The 27724-nt window shown below is 45.8% G+C and overlaps 2 protein-coding genes and 1 non-coding gene across 5 annotated transcripts; 1 reads left to right on the forward strand and 2 right to left on the reverse strand.

Annotated features, from left to right (window-relative positions):
* Positions 1-6810: 6810 nt before the first annotated feature.
* On the forward strand, positions 6811-6917 carry LOC138995298 (U6 spliceosomal RNA). The gene has a single exon (XR_011468607.1). It is a non-coding gene; the product is annotated as a U6 spliceosomal RNA (small nuclear RNA).
* Positions 6918-13454: 6537 nt separating this feature from the next.
* On the reverse strand, positions 13455-22495 carry AARSD1 (alanyl-tRNA synthetase domain containing 1). Of its 2 annotated transcripts, none has more exons than XM_070393515.1 (12): positions 21186-22495; positions 20923-21054; positions 20663-20822; positions 18875-18932; positions 18269-18425; positions 18056-18172; positions 17707-17837; positions 17444-17510; positions 17157-17248; positions 16135-16189; positions 15360-15454; positions 13455-13685 (listed from the first exon to the last, which is right to left on the reverse strand). In XM_070393515.1, the coding sequence occupies exons 1-12, from the start codon at positions 21222-21224 to the stop codon at positions 13550-13552; spliced, it is 1239 nt and encodes a 412-aa protein (XP_070249616.1). In that variant the 5' UTR covers positions 21225-22495; the 3' UTR covers positions 13455-13549. The 2 variants fall into 2 exon arrangements, with proteins under 2 accessions (XP_070249616.1, XP_070249615.1); XM_070393514.1 differs by having other exon boundaries at positions 17157-17266.
* Positions 22496-22562: 67 nt separating this feature from the next.
* PTGES3L (prostaglandin E synthase 3 like) lies at positions 22563-27720 on the reverse strand. Of its 2 annotated transcripts, none has more exons than XM_070393516.1 (8): positions 27621-27720; positions 27243-27342; positions 26751-26864; positions 26578-26644; positions 26376-26474; positions 24831-24920; positions 23948-24001; positions 22563-22967 (listed from the first exon to the last, which is right to left on the reverse strand). In XM_070393516.1, exons 2-8 carry the CDS (start codon positions 27248-27250, stop codon positions 22932-22934), a joined length of 468 nt encoding a protein of 155 aa, XP_070249617.1. In that variant the 5' UTR covers positions 27251-27342; positions 27621-27720; the 3' UTR covers positions 22563-22931. The 2 variants fall into 2 exon arrangements, with proteins under 2 accessions (XP_070249617.1, XP_070249619.1); XM_070393518.1 differs by having other exon boundaries at positions 26751-26886.
* Between the last annotated feature and the right edge of the window lie 4 nt (positions 27721-27724).

Here is a 27724-nt window from a genome sequence, read left to right on the forward strand (position 1 = left end):
CCAGCTCGCTATCCCTCCAGGGAGCACACCAGAGCCTTTCCTGTCCCCACCTTTACTTCTCCCCACCCCAGGTGTGTCACCTTGAACTTCCTCACGTCTAAGCTCCAAGGGCCCTTCCTTTGCCTATACAACTTGTTTCCTTCTATAATAAATGTTATATTATAGTTTGAGTCTTAACTCTGAATTCTTTCCTAGTCAGAACTCAAGTACCAAGGTTGCTGGGTTTGGTCTGACCCCATCGGTCTAACACCTGTTACTGCCAACATTTCCTGCAGGGGCCTCTGCCAACCCCCCAGTGACTGTCTAGTCAGTATCCCCCATCCAGACCAATGTCTGCTATTTCTAGAGCTGTACATTCAACTACCCATTTAATTCTCTCCTGGGATTTCTCCCAGGTGCCTCAAACTCACAACACTAGATGAAAAGGGGCCACATACTGAGCCTGACAAGCTCTAGGGGAGGCCTGTGTGGCAGCCTTACAGACTCAGAGACCTAAAGTAACCACATAGGATTAAAACTGAAATTAAAACTCTTTAAAGCAGTTCATGGCAGGTAGTCATGTCCTAGCCTAGAATCTTCCCTGACAAAAATCGATCTTTACATTAATTGAGCCTGTCTATTGTCTTTTGCATCTATGATCACAAACGTTTGGAATATCAAGGTAACTTCCCCTTTTCCAGATCCCTCCGGGCACAACCAACGCTCCAGGACAGAGACTACATATCTTCTCATTGTTATTTTTATCACGGCAATTGTTGACTTTTAACTATCCTGTACCCACGTATGTGAAAGATGTATCTTTTTTTTTTTAACCCTCACCTGAGGATATTTTTCCATCAATTTTTAGAGAGAGGAAAAGACAGAGAGAAATATCGATGTGAAACACATCAATTGGTTGCCTCCTGCGTGCGCCAGGGCCCTGGTCAGGGCCAGGGAAGAGTCTGCAACCGAGGTACATGCCCTTGACCAGAATCGAACCCGGACCCTTCCGTCCGCAGGCCAAGGCTCCATCCACTGAGCCAAACCAGCTAGGGCAAAAGATGTATCATTTTACTTTTTATCCAATCTCTGTGGTTTCTCTGCTTCGCTTTCTTCTGCCTCCCTAATCTACCACCAATGTAACCCACTTAGTCTTCTCTTTTGATTGTAATGTATAAAATATGGTGTCAAATTGCCATTCTCTGGAGCATGATCACAATCCGTTGAGATTTTGCTTCCCAGCAATTGTCTTTGCTCAAATAAACTCACGAAAATCTTTACAGGTTTGAATGTTTCTTTTTTTTTTTTTAATATTTTATTGATTTTTTACAGAGAGGAAGGGAGAGAAATAGAGAGTTAGAAACATCAATGAGAGAGAAACATTGATCAGCTGCCTCCTGCACATCTCCCACTGGGGTTGTGCCCGCAACCAAGGTATATACCCTTGACCGGAATCGAACCTGGGACCTTTCAGTCCGCAGGCCGACGCTCTATCCACTGAGCCAAAGCAGTTTCGGCTGAATGTTTCTTAAATTGACAGATTATTCAACTCTGTGGCTATACTAAAAATAAATGAATTGTATAGTTTACATGGATGAATGTTATGGTATGTGAATTATATCTCAATAAAGCTCTTACACACCCCCACCCCCACCCCCACCCCAGTATATAGATTATATGGCCTCCAGGAGCCAGCTTGATCTGGGCCTCATCTACCTTGCTGCCTTCACCTCGGTCCATGTACTGCAGCCCAGTGTGTCACACTCCAGGCTCCTCTGGGCTTTTGCACAGAACACTCTTCCCCCACTTCTCATAGTAAATTCCTCCTCATTCAATATGACTTTTTCAAGGAGATCTCCTTGTTCACTGTGAGACATGGCTCACCTGTCCGATTTTCAAATGACGGACTGGGAAACAGAAGCATGGCGGAAATGAGACTTTTAATAACACTCTCAAAACCTGGTGTCCATTGTACGGCACTCACCCATCCGCAGCCTAGGTCAAGAGCTCTTGCCAAACCCATGCATAGCCCCTTTTACTCTTCCTCTCTAGCAAATGTCAATTTTTGGTTATTTGAGTCATGTCTGTCTTCCCCACTAGACTCCAAGGCCATGAGGGCAGTTCAATGCCTGTGTTGATCACCATTGTACACAACTTCAGGGCCTAATGGAAAAGGTTTCAGTAAGACCTTGTTGACTAATAAATGAAAAAAATACACAATTATTTGTTGCCAAGTTGGAAAACCAGTTAACAAATTATAGAGTCAAATAGTGTATAGTTCCACAAATGACTCAATCAAAAGACATTCTTAGGCACTCCCAATTCAAAATTACAAAGAGGTTGAAAACCCAAAGAACAGGGCAAACTTTTATAGAAACATTGGCCTCTTCCCAGAAGGTTCTCCCCAGTACACAGGAACAAAATGAACAGCCAATTACTAGGAAGTCATGACTAAGACTTGTTGCTGTTTTTCGAGACAGAGATTGACTCTGAAAGGTTTTGAGGGTAAGGGAGATAGTGTGAACCAAACCCGCAAGCCTTTCAGTACAGGACTTTAGCTTTTTCCTGGCAGTCACAGACCTATTGGTGGCTTAACCAACAATGACCACATTCCCCCTGCCCCTGTGACACCCTAGCTCTCTATCACCTTGATGATACTTCAAACATCATAAAAGTAGAGAAAACACAAAACACCCCAGTGATAACAGGACTCATTATTACACCGTTACACTTAGTAGTTACGTAAGTATTAATACCATGGGTGTCAGTCAGTTTTCTTTTTTTCTTGGTTTTTAGAGAGGAAAAGAGAGAAACATCAATCAGTGGCTGTACCAGGGATTGAGCCCAAAACCAAGCATGTGCCCCGACCAGGAACCGAACCAGCAACCTTTTGGTGGAGGAGATGATGCCCAACCAACTGAGCCACACTGGCTGGTGTCAGTTTTCATCTCGATATATTTTTCTTACTCTCCTGGATTCCCTTTCCAGGGCTGACACTCTCCTAGGTTCACAGAAACTTTTATTCCTATATTTTCGTAGAACCACCGTAATATTCAGAAACTAGAGAAAAATTAACATCTCTGACCAGTCAAGGTTCAGACTTTGCATTGTAAGCCCCTTGATTGTGGACCAGGATATGGGCCTGCTCATACTTTTCAACCCGAGCTCCCCTTTCCTATTTGAACTTGACTTCATACATCAATAATTCCTTTTAGTGAGAGTCAGGGGTTGGCAGAAGTGCTGCTGTTGATGGGCTACAGTCAGGGTCAGAACCAGAAAAATATATTTCTGTTAAAGGTCCTGAGTTTACATGCACAGCCCCTGGACACAGACGATGGTGAGGTGAAGACCTGGGGGAGCGTGGGTGGAGGGGGTTGGCAGAGAGGGGCAAAGGGGGGCTAAAATGAGCAACCTCTGAAATACTGTAACAATAAAAAATTATTTTTTTAAAAAAGGTCCTGAATTTACAATGATTTTCCCAATTGAATTTACATTTCCTTTTCTTTTTTTTTTTAAATATATTTTATTGATTTTTTACAGAGAGGAAGGGAGAGAGATAGAGAGTTAGAAACATCGATGAGAGAGAAACATCGATCAGCTGCCTCCTGCACATCTCCCACTGGGGATGCGCCCGCAACCCAGGTACATGCCCTTGACCGGAATCGAACCTGGGACCCCTCAGTCCGCAGGCCGACGCTCTATCCACTGAGCCAAACCGGTTTCGGCGAATTTCCTTTTCTTTTTTATTCCTTACATGCCTTGCCAACCACCATTATGCCATCTCTTTGTTGACAATGATGTCTATTGGGTTGGTCTCTTGCTCTAGTTGATTAACCTGCTGTCTTCCTTGATAAACAGCAGGAAACACAACCCCCCTACACACACACACACACACACACACAGACACACACACACCAGAGCCAGCATCCTTCTCCTATGCTTTGTTGGAGGCATAGGCTGTCTCCTGACAGTCAGACATCCTTTTAAGACAATGACTCCTTCTGGAGTAAAATCATAACTCAGGAGTTTCAGAGAACTTTGGTTTCTGTTGTTTTATTGTTTTGCTGAGTTGACATTTGGGAAGCTGATATTTGTTTTCACAGGATACTTTATTTAAAATATTTTAAATAATAATTTTTGCTTTTTTTGTTTAAAAAGTATCACACAAAGGAATTATGAAGAACACCATTTCCCTAAGAAGTGTTGGGAACGACTGAAAAGTATAAAGATGAAAATTGAAACAACTTATTTTTATTTTAAAAATAAAAATCCAATTTCATCACACAGAAATAACTCCTGCTAATATTTTGAAGTAAGAAGTATTGGATGTAACAAAAAAGAAATGAAATCAACATGGAATTTAAAAGTTGCTGAACCTCAGACAAATATTTCATCAGAAACATTGAAGATTTATCTAAAGGGTAAAAAAAAAAGTAAAAAACATTAAGAGCCCATTGGGCCACTATGATTTTTTTTAATACCCAAGTTATACAGTTGTAATGAAAGTCATCAAAATGGTATAGTTCTGATTTAAAAGTATGTATTTACGAGAAAACATCTGAGTTAAAACATCCTTACAATCAAAATGGCAGAATAAAAACTGTGGGACCCAAAAGTGTCAGGCGTTCCCTAATTTTTTTCTTTTTTTGTTTACTATACTTTGTTGTTGTGTTGCTTTAATTAACTTGAGAAACATTTGTTTCTAGATAGTTAAACTTAGTCAAGCCCATAAAAATCAGAAGACCTCTCTGATATGTAACTGGGTAATCAAAAACCTATTTTTTCATTTAAAAAAAAAGTTCAAGATCCAAGCCTACTTTTAAGTTCATTCTACTAGAGAAAGGAATAGGGAAAAGCTGAACTATAAGCACAAAATCCAGGGCTGCTACCAGCCAGTAAGCACCGTTTAGACACACTGGCTGTGTAGAGCTTCCCAAGTGTCCCTGCTATCCTGGCACCCCGCTCCCCAAGAACCCCCACCCAACACCACCACAGCAATGAAACCAACAAGGGGCTCCCAGGGCCCTGCTCCAGAGCCCCAGGCCTTTCCTGACTGGCACTGTCCTTCAAGCCCAGGGTCGTCCTTCACTCTTCTCACACTAACTCCCACATCAATCGGTCAGGAAGTCCCCCTGTGGTTCTATCTTCAAGTCCATCCAGAACCCACCACCTGGATCTGAGCCACCTTGTTCAATCACCTGGATTAGCCTCCTAGAGATCCCCACTTCCGCCCTTGCCTCCTCCAGTCTTCTCTCGACAGAACAGCCATGCTGATTATTTTAATGTGAGAGTCAGGCCCTGGCCCTCTGTACTCAAAATGCTTCAGTGGATGGGATATCACTCAGAATAAGAGCTGCACTCCTGACAGGTCCACCAGAACGCTTATCTCTCTAAGCTCCTCTCCTAGTCCAGCCCCCACTCCAGCCACTCCGGCTCCTTGAGGTCTGGGGAGCAGGCCAGGCACATTCCAGCCTTAGGGCTTGGCGCTCTGCCCCCACGCTCTGCCCTCAGATACCTCCTTGCCTGATGCCCTCATCTCTCTCAAGTCTTCGCTGGATTCTCATCTCAGTGAGATCTCCTCTGCCCATCTGATTCAAATTTCAACCCACCCTACTACTTTCCTCTTTCCCCTCCCAATTCTCCTTTCCTTCCCTCTTATCTTTTTTGTTTTCCTGTATTGATCAGATTTATTGTTGATGGTGTGTCTGCATCACTAAAACATAAGCTCTACTAGGGCAGGAGTTATTTTGTTCACTGTTGCATTCCAAGCACCTAGAATAGTACCGGGTACATGGTAGGCACTCAGTAAATATTTGTTAAAATTGGTTAGTGCTCATTTCATAGCAATTAGTAAATAATTTGAATACATTGCCTAAAAATCGCCTACAAAACTATCCTACAAACAGCAGTCAATGAGAAAAGAAACAGCAAAGTGCATCATGGGGAAACAATTGTGGTTAGCAATTATTAAAATCCAAAATGATTGTACCTGAAAAAGATGATTGTACCCAAATTCAGAGTATCCGGCAGTCCCAACCCTACCCCACATTACCTGACTAAAGGAGGCTTGGCCTTGGTGCTATAGAAAAAAACTGCTCCTTTTGCTTGGTCAGTTCTCAAATTCATTTCAAAATTATAGCTCGTTTTATTTTCAGATCGTGGCTTTTATGAACAGTGCTTCTCTCTCTCTCTCTCTCTCTCTCTCTCTCTCTCTCTCTCTCTCTCTCTCTTTAGAGGTTTCTAATTGTCTTTCCATTTTCTCGTTGGAAGACATATACCTTCAGCTCAGCAGGGACTTTAAGGCTCCTTGTTATGTGACTCAGCTGTTACATTGCAATCTCTTTACCTGCTGTCCTTGATCAGTTTTGCTGGCTCTTAAATCCTGTCTTCCTCCTTCCTGAATTCTTCTCCTGTTTTGCTGAAGTTCACCCAACAAATCAAACCAAAGACCGTTTGTGTGTGTGTTTGTTCCAGAAAGGAAGCACAGGCGGTGGTCCTGCCGAGTCCTTGTCTGTCTGCCACGTGTGCCTGTTTTGTGCATGTCTAGAATCCTGTCAAGTTTATATTCCAGGTGAGTGCTGATGCCATGAGAGGCTGGTCTTGCAGCCACAACTTTCATCCTACGTCGCCCAAGGTCCCTCTGCATATCCCTCTCTCACTCAGTGGCTATGAAACCACAGAAACAGTTAAAGCCAGCTCTCCAGGAGAGATATGCTCTGTGCGTGTAAGAAGCAGCAAATTCAATGTGTGTCTATCAAGTAATATGATGAACTCATCAGTGTGTCTTGCCATGAGAGCCCACTGGGAATGATTTTATAAGAAGATATCACCGTGCTCACTTCAGCAGCACATATACTAAAATTGGAATGATACAGAGAAGATTAGCATGACCCCTGCACAAGGATGACACACAAATTTGTGAAGTGTTTCATATTTAAGTAGATAGATAAATAAACCACCCATTGACTTATCACTGGGAGGCACCTAGATTCTTCTAAAGCAAATTTGCTTGACTGAAGTATGGAACACCATTGTTGCTTCCTACCAACAATCAAGAGGTGAAAGGGCTGTAGGAAGCAAGAAGCTGGGGAAAAAATGAGTGAAAGATGCAGAATATAAGGAAGATGGAGAAAGACTGAGAGACAACCTGGAGGTAATATTCAAGCCCCAGCTTTTAAAAAGAAAAAAAAATGTTATCTTGTAGCCATGGGTAGAATTAGTACAAGGGAATTTAGAGGGAGCCCAGGAAAATGGGAATAATAAATGTTGTTTTCTGAAGTGAGTTAGGACCCACCACGATTCAGAAACTCTGGTCTCAGTGGAGTTAAATGCATAAAATAGGAAGCATCAAGTTAATCAGAGAAGGATTAAGAATCTCAAAAACACAAATGGCAAGATTACTTCCAGAAGGCCACACCTCATTTCTTGATTGCCTGCTTGCATTTTGGGAAACATCTGATTACTCCACAGCCCACAGACAAAGTCTTCAAAAGCAGCAAGAGAACAAGACAATTAGAAGCCTCCTTCAGGCGGGCTGAATGAGCAGGGGCCCTTCCAGCCGCTCCGTCTCGGGGCCGAGACCTGGGCATCCACAGGCTCGCAGCACCCTCTGCTGTTAAATTTTCAAAAGACGGCGCCTGGGTGTTGGGGACTGAGACTGCTAAAGGAGGCAAATTAACAAGAGCAGAAGAAATTCAAAATTTGTTTTCAATGCAAACCTTCGGGATGAGTTCATCTTGCTGGTAACAGGCAGCAAAGACAAAGCAAAACAGAAACAGCAAGGCGGTCTTTCAGCCTTTTCCAAGCTGAGTGGAAATCCCGCAGTCACCCACACCACGGCTCCAAGACAGGGAAAAAGACACGTTTTTCTACCACCATTTGTGAAACACATGTAATTCTGTTTTCATAGAAATGGAGCCCAGAGTAACAGAAAGGGGGAGACAGGCTTGGAATTAAATACAGGGCGTTAGGGTCTTATCTAAAAGACTAAACCCCTGGCTTCTTGGTTCCCGCTTTACAATGTCCATACCTGCCCTAACAGAGGTAAAATTAGAGGCTACGTGGCAGCATTATAATGGAAGGTTTTCACTTCTATTTATAGCTTGCTTTTTTGGTCTTTTCTCCTTGCCAAAAGCACCAGACAGCCTCAAGGTCCTTAAATGCCCTTGTCCTAAAATCACTTATTTCACCAGGAGAGAGGCTAGTTTATAAAAGGAAAGATATTGGTCATAGATATCATCTGTGCGCTCTGTTAAAGTATGTTAATGGACATACCAAGAAGCCACATAGTCTGGCTGAAGGACTCCAGAGCCAGACTGCTGGCTCAAAGCTGTGCCCTGCCATTTACTAGCCGAGTGACCTCAGGCAAACTGCTGTGCCTCGGTATACTCGTCTGTAAACTGGGGGTGACAATAGGGTTTTAATGAGAATCAAAGTGCTTAGAACAATGCCTGGTAGACCTAGGTAAGTGTTGGTTTAATACCAACTAATAATGAAAACAATACCAAACCAATCATAATTGTGCAGTGGCACTAAAGTCTGCTTTTCATTATTTGAAATTGCAACTGGCAGAGGTTTCTATCAAGCATACCTTCCCTGTGTGCATGGGGTCTTTGTCCGACTGTTGTGTCTTCCACCCTCTCTCTGCAGAAGGTTTAATGCAGGGTTTACCTTCTGCGGATGGAGAGGGAGAGAGGCCTCGGGGGTCAGAAGAGATGGCCTAGCAGTGGTGAGAGGGGCTCATTTGGATGCAGAGCAGCACAAGACTCATGTTGGTCTTACTCTTTGCCTCCTCGGAACAGCCGCATAAAGGTACCCAAAATACGTACAACACACTGATGAACCCGGCAGCCTCCTCAAGATCCTGGCCACCTTCTGTAGCTGAACACCATTCCCAGATGGAGGATTTCTACAAAGAAGGGGCTTAGCAATGGCCATCTGGTTGTAAGGGAAACCAGCAGAATTGTCTTAAAACAAACTGTTAGTTTTGTTTGCCTATTAAGCACACTGCTTTATTGAGACTAAATTCTCCCCAAGCCTCCCTTGTCACTGTCACAACCCTCCCTATTTTTCTTCACCCTGCTCTTTCCTTCTTGGAATTAACAGATGTGTAATTTCGCATTTATTCGCTTGTCTTTCCTGTCTTTTTTCTCCATGGCCATAAATACCATAAGAACAGTGGCCAGCTGTAGTATTTATCACTGTGGCCCAGTTCTTAAAACAGTGTCCGGGACACACACTACTCTCAACAAATATCTGTTGAATAAATGAACAAATGAGTTCTGTGATTATGATCTGCACAAGAATAACAACAACAAGCACGATGGTACGAAAGGAAGAGGAACTGCCGTTTAACGGGAGAAAATGGTGACCCACCCTTATTTCTGAAACGCTTGGCTTTGAGGTTGTGTTTAAGGCTGAGCGGGGAAATTTACCGGCCAGCCTCGGCTGAAGGGTGCTTCTGCAGGGGGATTGTGAAAAGGCCCAGCAAAAGAGAGAGAAGACTGCCCCTGTGAGGGTCTCTTCTGCTCTGGACACAGGCCCGGGTTCGCTAACCGAGACCTGCGCTGGTCCCTTGAAGGGGAGAGCCTGGCATGCTGCCAGCAGTCGTCTGCACAGAAGTTTAGTCTGGAAAAAGAAGGAAACTTCTCCATCACTCTTTCCCAAGTAGCCCTGGTTGCCCTCCATCAAGGGCACTTTAGTCATAGTTTGGATCCAGCTCAGGAAAGGGATGGCAGACACAGAAGCCTTCTGCAAGAGGCTTTCTCAATAGGGTACGTTGAGCTGTCTGTTTTCCCAGTGGGGCCCTGGAGTTTATTTAAGTTCTTATTAAGGAAAAGAGCTGGCATTCTAGCACAGCTTGGCCGGCTCCCTGGTTTCCACTCAGGACTAAAGGGTGAAGTGGGGCTATGGGACATTTAGTCACAATAACTTCCTGAATTCCTGTCACTGCCCCTTGTCTGTTTCTCATGCAACAGCTGACCAACCTGTGCACATACAGTTAGTTACCCAGGAGGCCCTCGCCTTGGTGCAAGCCACAGCTTCCATGTCTTTAGCAATTTATGGGAACTTATGTCATAAAACCGTCTTAGACAAGGAGTCCCTTCTCACTATTACTAAGCTGTAAAAGTGGGTTATAATAATGTTCCAGGATATATAATCTATTATTTCATGGGTACATAAAACTCGATCACACTTTGTGCTAATAAAATACCTATTATTCTGTTTGTGCTAATTTAATGTTACTCTAATAATTAAACTAATTCTACTTGGTTTTCTGGTGAACCTCATGAAAGACAGTCCACCCATCCCCTGAAAACAAACTGTTCCTCTCCCCCCCGCCCCCCCCCCCGCCCCCCGCGCCCCCCACCCTCCCGCCGGCCCCATCTCGTTGGGGCATTGGATTAAGGCCCCTTTCACAGGCACCGATGACATCATCAGTTCAAAAAACAGCTGCTTTATTTTCCCTTTCTTTACACAACTAAATTACTGTTTTCACATAATTTGCTCAAGTGTTTATGTATTTTCCTGAGTTATTTCAGAAAGTTCCTTCTTTCTTAGGATGCTATGTTCACATCCCCGTTTTTATTTATTTTTATTTTTATTTTTTTTTAAAGAATAGTTTATTGCTCAGCTGGCATGGCTCAGTGGTTGAGCGTTGACCTATGAACCAGGAGGTCATGGTTCGATTCCCGATCAGGGCACATGCTGGGGGTTGTGGGCCAATCCCCAGTGTGGGGTATGCAGGGGGCAGCCTATCAATGATTCTCTCCATCATTGATGTCTCTATTTCTCTCTCCTTCTCCCTTCCTCTCTAAAATCAATACAAATACATATTTTAAAATATTTTAAACATCTCTTGATGTCTTTTGTACCCCTAGGTATACCTAAATTTTTGCCTCAGAAACTCAAATTCCCCTTCCTTCTGGCCACCTCCCTGCAGCCCAGCTCTCCCACTAATGTGCCTCCCGGCTTCAGGCGAAAGCCTCGGACTCCAAATTCCTGTCCCTGACAGGTAGTCTGCCTTGTGGCTTTCAATCTTACCAGACAAGTTGTTTCAACTTCTTTCACTTGGGAGATGACTAATTGGACCCTGCCATTCTTTCCTTCGGGGCTCTTGACACATGAGGAAAAGTGATTGCCTGCCAGAGCTGTATCCACCCAGAGGCCCAGTCCATGCAACTTCAGTTCTCTCTCATTAAACCATGTTTATAGCCAGGAGTTCATCTAATGCTCCTCTCGGGGTTGGAAGAAGAATATGGAAACAGCTGCCCACAACTACGGCTTATCAACCTGGGTGTCAGTTTTCTCCTTATTTCTCTTCTGTTATTTCATCCTAACCGTCTACGCCTTGACCATCTTTGTCTAAAGTTATAGCTGGATCTGAGTGTTAGGTTGATTTCAGTTTAAGATCTTAATTATAAAGGTGAAAGACTTTTGCCAACACCAACTGAGAGCTTTATCCCTGAATGAGGGGCTAGATGTTGATCACTGTACATGGCATTGTCAGATTTGGGCTCATCATGGACTCAGCTGTTTGTTTTTTGTTAATCCTCACCTGAGAGTATTTTTCCATTGATTTTTCAGAGAGAGTAGACAGGAGGGAGAGAGAGAGAGAAACATCGATGTGAGAGAGACACATGAATTGTTGCCTTCTGCACGCGCCCCGACCAGGGCTGGGGATCGAGCCTGCAACCAAGGTATGTGCCCTTGACTGGAATTGAACCCAGGACCCTTCAGTCCACAGGCTGATGCTTTATCCACTGAGCCAAACCCACTAGGGCTGGACTCAGCTATTTCAATTACTCACATGTAACTGGAGTTGGTGCAATACTTGTAAGTCAGATGCAAGGTCACCTGGGTTATGAAACCCTGAGTTTTGAGGCAGAGCTCTGCAGTGGGAAGAGACACCTTTGGGCAAGTCACTTAAGTTTATCTCCTTTAATGGTGAAAATTGTAAATTTTATGTTGTTCATGTTACTGCAATAAAGAAAAAAAAGAATTTATTTCCTCACTTGCCAGATCAGGTTGTCAATCTCTAAGGTTCCTTCCAGGCCTAGAATTCTGTTTTGATTCTGTGACCTTACTTAGGATGGATAGCCCTAGAAAGATCTGAAACCTAGTTGGAAAATTGGGAATCAGTACTAGACAGCTTCTAAAATTGCCATTATGTTTAAACAGAAGGTAACTTGCGAATGAATGTCTCTTCCTTTATATTTCTAAGATGGAAAGGATTGTCAGTTGGTTTTCCTAGTTTTGCAGACTACATTCTTATTCATAGCTGGAACTTTCTACAGGTCTATCACATATACATGTAATCACATAATCACATAACTTCATCAGGAGACCCAAGATTCAACTAAGTTTGATTTGAAGGACCAACTCCAAATGTCGTTAACTGACAGGCCCTCTGAGGAAAAAACTCAGGGGCTGTTTGGAGGGGATTCGTCTGCAATTTAAATGCAGTGGAACACTGCCCCGGCTAGGTAGCTTAGCTGGTTAGAGCATCGTCCAGATATGCCAAGGTTGTGAATTTGGCAAATGGTATCTATGGCTCCAGGGGGGGGCACTCCGGGGCCTTCCTAAGGGCTTGTCAAGCTCCAAGCCTCCACTCCCTGTTCCAACCAGATCAGAGCAGCTTTCATCCATTTCAATATTGTGCTTCTACTTGTAAAACTTCATGGAAGTTTCCATTATTTAATATTTAGAAGCCACTGCCCTGGGTGACCACTCCATTCCTCCCAGCAAAATTCTATGAAGCCATGTTCCCTGCCTGCCTGTTCCTCCAGCAGGAACAGCGGCAGAATTTCCTCCTGTGGGAATTTTACCTGAATAAAGTCCTTGTGTGAACAAGAGGAACATCTAATTTAAAGCGATTTGCTGGGAGCTGCTGGGCTCAATCATAGCTCCTGAGTAACTCAGGAAAGCACCTGGGATGGCCGCACCCATGTCCTCAGCACCACCCGGGGCACAGCTCACCTGGGGCGACAGTAGGGCAGCGGCCCCTGCATTTATCATCAACTCCCAACGGGAGCAGAACATCAGGTACTCAACAATTCTGTGTTCTCAGATCAACGGGGAATCGAGTGTTTTCCTGAGCACTTACAGTTGAATGTTACCTCACGGCACCCGGGAGAGCTAGGTACTGCCCTTACTGCCATGTTATCAGCGAGGCAGCTGAAGGTTGAAAAGGGAAGGTAACTTCCCCAGGCAAGTCACAGAACCAGAATTTTTTTCTTAAATTGTGACCGCAGGCTTAGACTCATTCACCTGACTTGCACGCTCCTTTGGCAGCTATATTTCTCCGTGAAGAAAGGTTGCAACTGAGTTTCAGTAAATTAGTGCACCTCACCACGTAAGACTCATTCGCATAGGCTATGTCTAAGGGACCAAATGAGTGACCTGTTTATTCACAGATATTATTGCATAAGCACACGGGCGTACACTATATAAATTAGTAATACATGGTACCACAATCATCGCAAATCGAACTATTTTATTGTCCAAGAGACTCTTTCTGTGGAGCTGGGAGGCGTTCTCAATGGCAGGAGCAGAGGGGAGGTGTGAGTCCTCACCCCTCAGCACTCTGCGTGCGGACGTAGTCCTGGAGAAGCACCTGCGCCTCCGCCCGCCGGCTCATCTTGGTGGCCTTGCCCTGAAAGCGGCCCTTCTTCCCTGCACCTTTGCCTTCCAGCACCTCAGCCACCCTGGGAAGCAGAGATAAGTCAGGGGAAGGAGGTCCTCAGGGGAAAGCCACAGAGAAACCAAGAGCAGCCCTGAGTCTTTCCCCGGGGACTGGGAGCGAGGGAGAGGAGGAATAGATGGCTTCTAGAAATCTTTCTTAAAAATACTTGCAGCCAGAACTGGTTTGGCTCAGTGGATAGAGCATCGGCCTGCGGACTCAAGGGTCCCAGGTTCGATTCCGGTCAAGGGCATGTGCCTTGGTTGCAGGCACATCCGGGGGGGGGGGGGGGGGGGGGGGGCGGGGGAGCGTGCAGGAGGCGGCTGATTGATGTTTCTAACTCTCTATCCCTCTCCCTTCCTCTCTGTAGAAAATCAATAAAAAACCTATAAAAAAAAAAATACTTGCACATGCAATATGTACCATGTTTACTGTAAGAGTGAATAACTGGAAACAACAGGAGTGTCTAGAAATGGCCTAGATTGCCCTAGCCGGTTTGGCTCATTGGATAGAGCATTGGCCTGCAGACTGAAGGGTCCCGGGTTCAATTCCGGCCAAGGGCACATGCCCGGGTTGCGGGCTCGATCCCCAGTAGGGGGCGTGCAGGAGGCAGCCAATCGATTCTCTCTTATCATTGATGTTTCTATCTCTCTCTCTCTCTCCCTCTTCCTTCCTCTCTGAAATCAATAAAGAAATATATTTTAGAAATGGCCTCGATAGATTATGGCAACCTCCGGGGAGTAGAGTGAAGGTACACTAGGGGCAAGTGACTATAGACACAACGCCTTTGGGGACCAGCAGGGAGTCAAACGGGTGGGCGAGAACGGCGGGACTGTGGCAACCTGGACAAGCCTGTCCTGTCTGCAGAGGGCGCCACTGCTCAGGTGCCTCATAGCCACCACCACGTGGAATGTGAGCCCAGTGTGGCCAGGGAGTGCCAGTTTTTTTCCTTTTTGGAGAAAAGCCAGAACGATGTCTTTTTATATAAAAATCTCCTGACTTTAAAATGTAGCAAGTATTTTTTTTTTAATTTAAAGTAGTACACAGGGCAAACCAATCTCTAGGCCAACCCTGGCTGCCTGTCAGGAACCTCTGCTTTAAAAGCTGTTTTCCTATGACAACCACACATTCATCGGAGGCACTCGGGACCTTGAAGATTCCGTTAGAAAGAACAGGGGCACTACACCACCACATCTAATTGAAAACAAAATATAAACAATAACACAAGGGGAAAGAAGTCCAACAAAGTTCTAACTTTTTCCTAACAATTATATCAATGCCTTTTTAAATTTTATTTCAAAATCCTAATTTTTCCCCCCAGAGAGTACGTGCCTCTCCTCTGCTGGTGCCTTAAGCACCTGCTTCATCTTCCTACTGATATCCCAGCACCTGTACTCATGTATCACCTATGAATCTCAATTTCTAAAAGAAAAAACAAAACACATGGATTTAGAGCCAAAAGACCTGGGTTCACGTCTCAGTTCTGCCCCTGCTTTGTGAGATCCCAGGCACCAGGTGTGCCGTCCCTCACCTATGAAACTGGGAATGATAGTTGGAGATAATGATTTCAGCCCACATCACAGGTCTGTGATGTGAATCTGAGATTGCAGACGTGGCGGCCTCTGTCCTCAGTAAAGGCCTATCCTGGGTCAGGCTTATAGGCTCTCCCACCCATGCAAAGCCGTCTACGAAAGGTTACCTGGGTCCCAGGGTCTCTACGGCCTCAGCTGGCCCTGCCAGTAAGAAGAGCCCAGCGCCTTTCTCATCGCCCACAGTTAAGAACAGGAGGGTGTCCTAGGAGGTAAGATAAGGAGATGAATCCTGATACTTAAGGATGTGGGGTCAACCCCTCTATACTGTGCACTCTCCTCAGTCTCAAGAACAGATTTAGAAATCATACTGCAATTATAAGTGCATCAAATCAACATGCTGTACGCCTTAAACTGACACATTCTATCTCAAGTAAAAAAAAGACGTTTTCTCTAAAACACAAGTGATGTTCGAATGAATGATAATGCAGCCCCTCCACTCTGGCCACCAGAGCCAAGAAACTTTTCACCAGTGACCACAGGAACTTAGGTTCAACCTTAAGAAGACAGAAAGCTGCCCGGCCGGAGTGGTTCAATGGATTGAGCGTCGCCCCATGCACCAAGAGGTCACCAGTTTGATTCCCAGTTAAGGGCACGTATTTGGGTTGCAGGTTTGAACCCCAGCCCCAGTCAGGGGTGTGGAGGCAACCGATTCATGTGTCTCTTTCACATCATGTTTCTCTCCCTCTCCCCCTACCTATCTCCCTTCCACTCGATCTAAAAAAAAAAATCAATGGAAAAAATATCCTTGGGTGAGAATTAACACAAAAAAAGAAAAATGTACTGAATGAATTTCTGTTCCCTACTCTTCATGTGCTCATGTGGAAGGACTTCAGCTAACCTAACGCCCCTCATTTAGGTCTCTACCCAGGGTGCATCTCTTACCTCTGACGCAATCTCATTGGCAATGATATTCATGAACTCAGAATCGCCCTCCTTCCTACAACGAAAGGCACAGACGTGAGATCCAGGTTGGAGTGGGAGCTGGGAAACCACAGGATGCCCAGCTCCTCCTCGTGAGGCTGGCCTCCCTGCTGCCTGTTTGTGCGAAGTCCCAGGCCCCTCAGCGTGTTGGCGGAGGGCCAGCAGGACGTCCTTCTCAGCATCAGCAGCTCCTAACAAGCTTTGCATTTATTTTTGTCTCCCTTTAATACAGTGGTTCTCAACCTTCCTAATGCCGAGACCCTTTCATACAGTTCCTCATGTTGTGGTGACCCCCAACCATAAGATTATTTTCGTTGCTACTTCATAACTGTAATTTTGCTACTGTTATGAATCGTAATATAAATATCTGATATGCAGGATGTATTTTCATTGTTACAAATAGAACATAATTAAAGCATAGTGATTAATCACAAAAACAGTATGTAATTATATATGTGTTTTCCAATGGTCTTAGGCGACCCCTGTGAAAGGATCGTTCGACCCCCAAAGGGGTCGCAACCCACAGGTTGAGAACCGCTGCTTTAATAGGATTCACCAAGGTAAGTGAAGACCTGTGAGACGGTGAAGGAGGTGAGGGAAGGTGCTAATGAAAGTTAGAGTGAAGGGCACGTACCTGGGTTTTGCAGGTTTGCCCCCCACCTCAGGTGGGGGCATGTGTGGGAGGCAACCAGTGGATGTGTCTCTCTCACGTTGTTCTCTCTCACACTGATGTCTCTCTCTCCATCTCTCTCTTCCTCCCTCCCACCCTTCCGCTCTCTCTAAAATGCAATGGAAAAAATATCCTCAGGTGAGGATTAAAAAAGAAAGATGCTTGTATCAACCCAAGAAATCTGGTAGGTAACACATTTCTTAGGGTCTACCCAGCCTTGAGAATACCAGTGAGTGGCCCGCCACCCCCTATGCACTGCAGACAGGGGAGAGGCTGAGCCCTAAAGCCTCACGCCCCCTGCCTTGTCTCTCACCTGTGTAACGTCACCACACGTCCCCAGTCTGGGCTGTTCCTGAGGCTGTGGGCAATGTGCACAGCCAGGTCTCTCAGCAGATTCAGGTTGTTCTGAAACGGATGCCAGAGCTGAGTAGACAGGTGGGAAGGATAACAAGACAGCACCGCCTTCCCTCCACTTCATTCTCCCCACTCTCCTCTCTGACAAACGCTCCCTCTAACACATCTGGTTAGGTGGAGGGGCCAAGTCCCGGGACCTATTCCAGGCAGAGCCCACGCGCTCTCTACCCGCCAGGGAATAACCACCTTCTGCAGGAGCTTGGTGGCGTTCTGCAGCTTTTTCACGGCTTCCACGTGATCCTCTGCTCCACACCTGCAAGTGAAAGGCCCGTGGAGAGCTGCCCAGCTTCCCCACGGCGTTTGGTGTAGGGCGTTCGTCCACTGCACTTTGTCATCTATGATCACATCTTACCGCCCAGAGACAGATTATTCTGCCTGCCTTACAGGTAGGAAAGCTAAGCCCGGGTGTCCAGGTCCTGAGAAACAGGAGACAACAGAAGGGGGCATACTTAAGCAGAGTGGTCAATGCTTTTTCAGTTCCATAACTTCTCTCCATCCACTTCAGCACGCGATTCCCAGCCAGAAATATCAGGTTGGTTTTGTTCTTTTTCCCCTTCTCAGTGCCCAGAATTTTAATGACCTACATGAGGAAAGGAGGTAACACACACACACAGAAAACACACTGGGTGCTGGACACAAGGGTAGGAGACACCTAGACCTCCCCCTCAGTTGGGAAGCAATAAAAGAGTGATTTTGCTCAGGTTCCCATTTGTCCCCCTCTACCCCTCCCAACCCTGTTGTGATCCCACACTCCTGACACCCTCTTTCCTAACCATTCAGAAGCCCCTCCTCACCTACCTGAAGGTCACTAAGATTGCTCACATGGGTCCCACAGCACATGTTGGAATCAACACTCTTGATGGTAACAACTCGAATGGGCCCAGCATGGTCATCTGGCAAACCCCGGCCCCTCACCTAGAACACAGAGGAGGGAGGAGGGCTGTCTGAATTTTGATGAGGAGCCCCCAGAGGGCCATTCTACAGAAGCCACCCCACTGGCTCTCCCCTCACCTGCTCCACCTCAGGATCATCTAGGCTCAGTTCTCGCACATTCACAGGCAGCCGGTCTCTGATTTTCTCATTGACGTTCTGCTCAATGGCAGCTACTTGCTCTACAGTCACAGAGGGGCTATCCAGCTCAATCACACTCCGGAGTCGCCCTAACTCCCTGTCAGAAGAAGTAGAGGAGCCACAGGATGCTGATAATGACAACAGTAACAACATAAGAAAGTTCACAGTTTACAAAGAATGTCCACATAAATTATCTTATTTAATCCTCACAAAAATCCTTCAAGGTAGGGATTGTCATTTCCATCTTACAGCTGAGGGGTAGTAACGAATGTGATCAAGGTCACATAGATCCACACTGCGTAGGTCTTTAGGCTCAAAATTCTATGTTCTTTCCTACGCAAAGGCAGATATCTCTCTGCTCATCCTAATTTTTTTTCCCTAAGAAACACAAGGTCATCCACCCCCCACCCTCAAGGGGACCAGGAGAACACAGCAGATTTTGAACACTGCTCTTTCTTTTAGCCTCCTACCCCCTGACCCAATACTGAGAAAGAAGCTGGGAGTCAGAAGTCATGCTCTGCCGTTAGTCTTATGCCTCCTCCTCACCATGACGTTGTCTTCAGCCCAAACAGATGATCAGCAACCGCTGTGATGAGATGTTGCCCTGATAAGAGAGGATGAGAGATAGAAGAATGAGAAGCCCAGACAGCCACATACTCCCACATCATCATAGAACGTTTCCTTGATGAAGACCTGTTGGGCACTGGGTAATATTAAGATACTTTATTGAATATCCTCACAAGAATTCTGCAAGAAGCTTTACGATGCCATTTCACAAATAAGGAAACTGAGGCCTGGAAATGTCAAGTAACTTGCCAAAGCAATGTAGCTTATCAAAGGCAGGATTTGAACTGAAGCTCTAATGTGGCACATTCACTCAACAAATACTTATCAAGTACCTACCAGGCACAGGGCTTGATGTTAGAGATACAGCCTTATCTCTGACTGATGACAGGAGGAGGAGGAGGAGGAATAGAGGAATTAACTGTGAAGGCAATGGGAATAGACAGCCAAAGGCCTTGAAGGAGGAAAGAAGCAGGATGTGTTCAAGGAATCGAGAGGAAGGCCAGCATGGCCAGAATGCTGGGAGCAAGAGGGAGGGAGACCAGCTGAGGCTGGAGCATCAGGCAAGCACCAGCTCAGGTAGGGCTTGGGGGCCATGTTAAGTATAGCTCTACTGTGAGCAACAGGAAGCTTTTGAAGAGCGTTAAGCAGGAGAGTGACATGATCCAATCTTAATTTTTAAAAGATTATTCTGGCTGCTCTTCAAAGAATAGGCTGCAAGAAGCAAGACTTTATGTGAAGAGACTAGCCAGGAGGCTATTACAGAGGTATGGAGAAAGACAAGGAGAGCTGGGACTAAGATGATCACACTGATAGTGGGAGGAAATAGAGAAGTATTTAGAAAATAAACCAACAGGACTTAGTGATTGAATGGCTATCCCCAAAGAGTGTCTGTACTAACTTCCAGGATTTCGAAAAACTAGGTGGCTGCTGATGCCATGCACTGAATATAGAGAACGCTAATGGAAGACCAAGTGTGGGAAAATGGGTGACTTAAAAAAAATGTTTTTATTGATTTTAGAGAGAGAGGAAAGGAGAGGGGGAGAGAGAGAGAAACAGCAGTTGGTTGCCTCCCGCACACAACACACCCCAACCAGAAACCAAGCCCACAACCTGGACATGTACCCTGACTGGGAATCTAACTCATGACCTTTCATGGCACTGACAACACTCAACCAACTGAGCCACACCAGCCAAGGCTGGAATGGGTGACTTTTATTCATTGCTGTTGTTGTTTTTTGTTTATTCCTTTTTTTTATTTCTTGGTCTTTTTTTTCTCGAATGGATGACTTTTAAATACCATTCTAGATGTTCTGAGTTTAAGAAGTTTATGACACATCCAGATAAAGATACCAATAAGGGAAGTTGGGAATGCTCAAATCCAGCAGTTATTCTAATACTTTAATTTGTATTGGTTGATTTGAGAAAGAGGAAGCGGAAAAGATAGAGAGACAGAGAAAAAAAACACACATTGATTTGTTGTTCCACTTACTTATGCATTCATTAGCTGGTTCTAGTTAGTATGTGTGTTGGGCCAATGCTCTACCAATTGGACCTCCCGGCCAGGACCATATTCTAATACTTTTAGTTGCTCATATTGCTTTTATAACACCTATCATAACCTGCCTCCATCGGAGCTGATTCTGCTGCATACGTCTGACTTTTCCAAAAGGCTAATTCCTAGAGAACCCAAACCGTATCTCAATCATTGTGGCATCCCATTCGGAGCAACTGCCCCTCCGACAGGTCCCCGATCCCGCCCCCACCTACCTGAATGCTGCTGCATGTGGTCAAACCTCCGCTCCCAGTCCACCTGGACGTGGACCTCAGTCCCAGGGGCCAAGGGTGTCTGTGTGAAATGGTCAGCCTCGGCCCCCCGGCGGGTCACTCTCAGCACAGAGATGCCATTGATCGTGCCACGGTCATCAGGCTGGGGAAAGAAATGCCGATCAGCATCAGTGGGAGGCAGGGCTCACCCCAACTCCTGGACACAGAGACCCCGGCAGCAAGGAATGCGGGGCTTCGGGTACCTGCCCCCCGCCCTCGGGGAAAAGCAGCGTGTCTTCCAGCACCACGTGGAAACCGCTCAGCACGTCCTTGTTGCCTTTGCTTCCTTCGGTCTGCAGCTCTGCGGGCCGGCAGGAGACCACGGTGGTGGTGAACTGAACAAAGAGGGACGAACGAATAAACACCATCTAGCTCGGCTCTCCCTCCACACCGCGCCCTCTTCCCGCAGCGCCCCCTCTGCTCGGCAGCCTCGGGGCCCTCGCCCGGCGGCCGCACCGCACCGCACCTCCCGGGCGTAGCTGTCCCGCTGACACCGGAACGCCATCGCCGCCGCTGTCCCCGGGATGCGGACCCGCGCGCGCTGGAGCGCCTGGGGCGGACGGAGGCCCGCGCGGGACAATCCTCAGTGCGGACGCGTCTCTGCGCAGAAGCGAGAAAGCAAGGAATGGGATGTGGTTGGGACAAATTTGTTGAAAACGCGATTTGCAGACGTTCTGGGTTGGTTAGCAGCTGCTTTCACTTTGTAAAGAACCAGAGGACAAAGCTGTGTCCCGAACTTGTCGAGGCACTTAGTGTAGCCGGTTGGGCTCCCAGGATGTGTAGAGGTGGGGATGGTGCGGGCTTGGAGGCACGGCAGCGTGCCCAATGGAAATAATGCAAGCCGCATTTAATATTTTATTTAAATCAACATATCCATACTTTCATCATGTAATAGGTATGTAAAAATAAGTGAGTTTTTCCCGTATAAAACTTTCAAAACCTGGTGTGTATTTTACGCTCCCATCTCAGTTCGGAGCAGCCATATTTCAAGTACATGTGACTCGTGCTGGACAGTGCCTTGAAACTTTAACTGCTTAAAAATTAGTTAACTTTCTTTCTGCTCTTTCAAATCAGCTAATAAAAAACCTGAAGGCTCCAGATGTTTCAGAATGTAGGATTTCTCAGATTTTAGGCAGTAATGGAGAGCATACTCTATGTGTTGTTACCTAACGCGTTCCATTTGGAACTCAAGAGCAACATCATGTAATCAAGTCATTCATATTCATGCTGAGAAATAAATATGCTAAATGCAATAAACACTATAAACAGCCTCACATCATTTTAGGTCATGTTTTGTTGTCAGATGAGTTTTGGTGTCAATTTTTGTTGTTGTTGTTGGTTTTCAGAACTGTGGATACGGGGACATGCTATACAAATTCAAGTCACAGCTTTGCCACTTATTGTTACCTGATTGATGACCTATGAAGAAAATATATAATTATTTAATGAGATAATAGTAAATTGTAAAAACATAATACAAATATAACTTTGTGTTAGTAATTGTTTGGGGGTTTTTTTTAGTTTAAGAATTAATGTCAGCTTTAAAAGTATAAAGAGACTTCTGGAGTGTGCAGAAAGCTGAGGTGGGTTTCTGGCTGATTCTAGGAGTGGCAGTATTACCCCTATGGTGAAAGGCTGGTTTCTGCTCTGAGAAATCAGAGCATAGACCTGTGCATGGGGAAGTCTCCCAGCTTGGTTACAACCTGCTCCCAACAGATTTCTTCTTTCAACCTCAGCAATGAGGGCCAGGATCTCTGACACCCACCCCTCCCATAAAGAGTAACTATAGGGGGAGAAGAGGTTTGCCTCCAGGAAGAAAAAGTACAAGCAGGAGAGATATAGACCAGTTCCTAAAGATTTATTATAATCTATATGCTACTTCTTTGGATTTTGCTCTACCACATACACACATACTGGAGAGCCCTGATGAGTGGCCCAAACATAGAGAATATAGCTAGTTGGTAGGAAGTCAGCAGTCCCACCAGTCTACTCCTCTGCTATTCTGCCATCTGATGTAGCAGCCACAGTCAAGTGTCTAGGGAAAAGAAATAAAGCAAGAAGGAGGACACTTAATTAAGAGCTTCGAGGAAAGATCTGAGATCCCAGAGGACTTTGGTGCTCAGCCAAACAGCTGGACAAAGGCCCAGGCCCTAGCTTGTCAGAAGGACTGGAAGGCAGCCACAGCTTCCTCCACAGGTCTACCGTGAAGAAGTTAACTACTTGTTGCATCGGCACTGTCAGAATCATCCTAGAAAAAAAGAAAAAGACAAACGTTACCTGTAGAATAAGGAAAGAGTGAACATTTGTGTTCACAAACACTGCTCACTCCCTTCTGCTCTCCAAGTTTTCTTTTGTGATTTTCTGAGTCACACAACTTGGGAGGCTAATATGGAAGGATTTAAACTTTGGAAAATAAACCACTAGTACTGAATAAACAGCACGGTGTCATGTATCATTTAGTTTCAGAATTTCAACTAATGCTACTGCTCCTTACAAAACTGTAAAGATAGTCAACAGGGCCAGAACTGCTCTAGGATGGAGAAGCAGAGGGGGAGATGGAAGTGAAGAGGGTCTTGCTGGGTTTGGTGTTTTTTGTTTTTTCGTTTTCTTATAAGCAAAAGTTTATTTAGAAAGCCACAGAGGTAGAAGAAGTGAGCCATAGAAGAAATGGGTTTAAGAAAAAAGTTACAGAGGCCAAGAAGGGCCCTTGAAGCTTAGGAGAAAGAAAAGTAAGGTAACATGCCTGGGGAGAAAAAGGGAATGAGAAAGGTGTGGGTGTGCTCCCAAGAAGGAGAGCACTTACTGGGGTTTTCTTTTTCTTTTTTTAAATATTTTTATTGATTTCAGAGAGGAAGAGAGAGATAGAAACATCAATGATGAGAGGGAATCATTGATTGGCTGCCTCCTGCAGGTTGGACCAAGCCCACAACCCAGGCATGTGCCCTTGACCGGAATCAAACCTGGGACCCTTCGGTCCGCAGGCTGACGCTCTATCCACTGAGCCAAACCGGCTAGGGCTTACTGGGGTTTTCTTAAGCCTGGAGAAGAACATTCACTCTTCTTTGTCAAATTCAAATTTGGCTAAAAAAAAAAAAAAAAAATCAAATTTGGCTAACATGCACTGAGAACTGCTGTGTGCTAGGGACTGAGACAGGAGCTTTCTAGTATTGTATCTCATTTTTAAGAGCAAAACGGAAACCGAAGGGTTGAGGGGCAGGCTTTACTTACATCCAGATCGTCCATGGCAGGGGGAGGTCTCTTGGTGCTAACCTTCTGCAAAAGCTAGAGAGAAAAGAAAAGTAGTCACAAGAGAGAAGAGCAACCTGCATACTAATGGGCCATACGAGAATGGTCCAGCCAGACAACTGCCCGATGTTTAAAGCCCCTAACACATCAGTGGAATGAATTAGAGAAAAGTACATTAAGCCCCTTTTTAATAAGAAATTTAAAAACACACAGAGCACTCTCCTTACTAATCCAGGTCAGGGTCTGCTAGTGTTTTTGCAACTTGAATAACTAGTACTGAAATTCTGAAACCAAATAATTTATTGGGAAATAGTGATTTTTTTTTCTAATCCTCACCTGAGCATATTTTTTCCATCACTTTTCAGAGAAAGGAGGAGGAAGGGAGGGAGAAATGGACTGGTTGCCCCCGCATGCACTCGCCCCAACCACAATCGCCCCAACCTGCAACCCAGGAATCAAACTCTCGACCCTTCATGCTTGGGCCAATGCTCTGACCATTTAGAAACACTCACCAGGGTAAAAATAGTGATTTTTTAAATTTGAATTTTATACTGCTTAGTTTGAGCTTCCCATGAGGTTATCTAGTTCAAGAAAACACACACACACACACACACACACACACACGAACAAAAATTACAGAAAAGTAGGAAAAGGTTCTACCAAACTTCTTCAGAGCACAGACTCTACTCTATGAATAGAATATTCATTTTTCCCATCCCTACTAAACACTGCACAAAATACATAAAGAATATCAGCACCAATCAGCGGCCGGCCTAAGGAGCTCATATAGCTCTGCTTAGCCCTGATGACAATTCTCCAGACAGAGACTCAGAGAATGATCAAGATGAGCAGAAAATGACATTACCTCTGCGTAATGTTCCACCTGAGCCAGCTCCACCTCTTCATCCCCTTCCCAGTCTCTCCAGTTATCAAAGTCCACAGACAACCACACTGGCTGAAAGAGGAAGCACGGAGAGTCACAGGCCAAGAGGACAGCAGAAGTGCGTAGAAAAGTGTGGTGTGTGCATGCTTGGGGAAGGTCAATGGGAGCAGTCTTCCCAACAGCCCCCTTTAACTAACCCCATCTCCAAGCTGCCACGTCATCCATAAAGACTTACCAAGAGCCCATTAAACACAATGTTTAGGGTATGGAAAAGCATAGAAATTCTGCCCTCCAAGAGCAAACTGACTGGGAAGATAACACATCTGGAAATATGACTATGTCATAAAGTATCATAGAATCAACCAAGGAAGACAGGGACAACCCTTCAAGGCCCATGTCCCAAGTTCCCACACTTAGAGAAAAAAAGTTATTTACTAATTCATTTAGCAGATATTTATTGAACAGATACTATGAGCCAGACTCTGAGACTGGCACTGGGATTATAAAAATGTTTAATACATAGTCCCAGCCATCAAGAATCAAGTGAGGCCCAGCTGGTGTGGCTCAGTGGTTGAGCATCGACCTATGAACCAGGAGGTCATGGTTCCATCCCTGGTCAGGGCACATGCCTGGGTTGCAGGCTCAGTCCCCAGTAGGGGGCAGCCAATCAATGATCTCTCTCATCATTGATGTTTCTATCTTTCTCTCCCTCTCCCTTCCTCTCTCTAAAGTCAATAAAAAAAATTAAAAAGGGGGAAAAAAAGCTCCAACTCTAGGCAGTTGGGAATTTTAAACCAGTGTGGCCAAAATCACCATTTTTTGAGAGAAGCTAATAATCTGGATTTGTAGGTGAATTCTCCAAATTTTTATATGTCAGCAACTAATCAAAAGTTCTAAATATTGGTAGGCAATGGAAATAATTTTTAACACTGTGAAGACTGCTCAAATAAATTTGAGAGCCAGATCCAACCAGCAAGTGGCCAAATTGCAACCTTTAGGAGAAAGAAGCCACTGGAGGGTCTTAAGTAGGGGAGTGACAAGGTCAAATGTGTTTTATTTATTTTTTAATATGTCTTTATTGATTTGAGGGAGAGGGGGAGGGAGAAAGAGAGAGAGAGAGAGAGAGAGAAGGAAACATTGATTGGCTGCTTCCTGCATGCCCCCTATGGGGGATCAAGCCCAAAACCCGGGCATGTGTCCTGACAGGAAATCGAACCTGCCACCTTTTGGTGCATAGGACAACATTCACACTCACCAGGGCTCAAATATGTGTTTCAGACAGATCATAATGGGAGAGATGCTTTAGACAGATTGGGGGTGGGGCTGAAAATACACAACAAACCTCACCCAGTGATGGATGAAGCCTGAATTAGGTAGATATGAAATAATGGATTCAATCCTATCCAGGTCGTCAAATAGGCAGGATCTGGTGAGTGACTGAATGTTGGCGGGGAAGGAGGCAAGGGTGATTCCCAGAGCTAATTTGGTACATAGAGAGCACAGGAGAGAGAGCAGACCACTCCCTACCTTGATATCCTCCTTGGTGAGCCGGGGCCAGGCCACTTTCTCCTTCCATTTCCTCACAAAGCAAGTAATGGAGCGGCCAGAGCGCTTATCCTGGGAGTCCTGCCGCATAGAGAGCCTCATGCTTAAGAGTCTTACGAGAATGAATCTCCCATTCCCCAGGCAGCCTTCCCACCCAAACCTGACTGTCCCACCCCATCCTTACCTTGGAGTTCACCTTGGCATAGAACTCAATCTCATTGTACAACTCCACTCCATCCGCATTCTTGCAGCTGAGGAGACAATGCAGCAGAAGAGATGTGGGAGGCTGAGTGTGGGGGCACTAAGAGAAGGGAAAGGTTCCCAGGAAGCCAGACTCAACCAATGGGAGGCCATTACCTGAACACAATGCGGTGGTCTTCTAGGAGCACGCGGACATCGGTGCTGTCCTCAACACAAAACTCCATGAACACGTACCTGGGCCTGTCATACCACAGGGTCCGGGCATGCTGCCTGAAGAGGAGTTGAGGTGGGGCTTCACAGGGGTGGGAGAGGGAAGACTGAGAGCATTTGGGAAAGATGGGAGAAGGGGGAAATACAGGGATATTTTATGCTACCGCCCTGTCAACATGGAGCTACGAGAGACAGGAGGAGGTGGTTTGGGAGTGATGGAAATGGGTGTGAGTGGCCAGGGTGAATCTGGGGAGAATCAAAAGTGTGAGAGTGAAAGGTAAGGAGTTATGGAGGCCATGGAGATGGCACTGCCCCTCACCACCCCAAAGTTACAGAGACCTGGGGCCTGGGGTTCCCATGGGACCTCGCAGAACCTGGAGCGCCCAGAACATGTGGGACAAGAAATCTAAAGGGGAAAGGGTGGCCGGAAACACTCACCGTGCCATGGCGGCCCCCGCAGCCCAGTGGCGTTGGGAATCCGAGTCCGGGGTCACTATCTTTAGATCCTGGTGAGTGACGCCCCCGGCAGCTGCCTCTCCTTATATGGTCGGCGGAAGATTGTAGAGGCAGGAGAGACGCGACGTTACCAGGGAGCCGCACTCCGGGGACGGTGGGAACCGGGGACGGTGGGAAGCAGCCCTGCAGCCCTGCACGTCCGGGGACGGTGGGAAAGCCTGGCCCCTGCAGCCTCTGCAGCACTGCACGTCTCCAGAAAAGCACACATTTAGGCAGAGACGACCCACCCTCCGGGACCAGGGCAAGGGCTACACGACACTAGATACACACACGGAGTGACTCGTCCGCGGCTCCACGCACCTGCTTCTCCGACGCTTAGTACATTCAGTGACAGATTCACAAAAGGCGCTCAATTAAAAAAAATTATTGGTCCGAACGAAATCCCCGGGGAAGGCCCGCCCTCC

Source organism: Myotis yumanensis, unplaced genomic scaffold (genome assembly GCF_028538775.1).
Source record: "Myotis yumanensis isolate MYYU_CA2020_CCGP unplaced genomic scaffold, mMyoYum1.0.hap1 SCAF_16, whole genome shotgun sequence".
NCBI lineage: Eukaryota > Metazoa > Chordata > Mammalia > Chiroptera > Vespertilionidae > Myotis > Myotis yumanensis.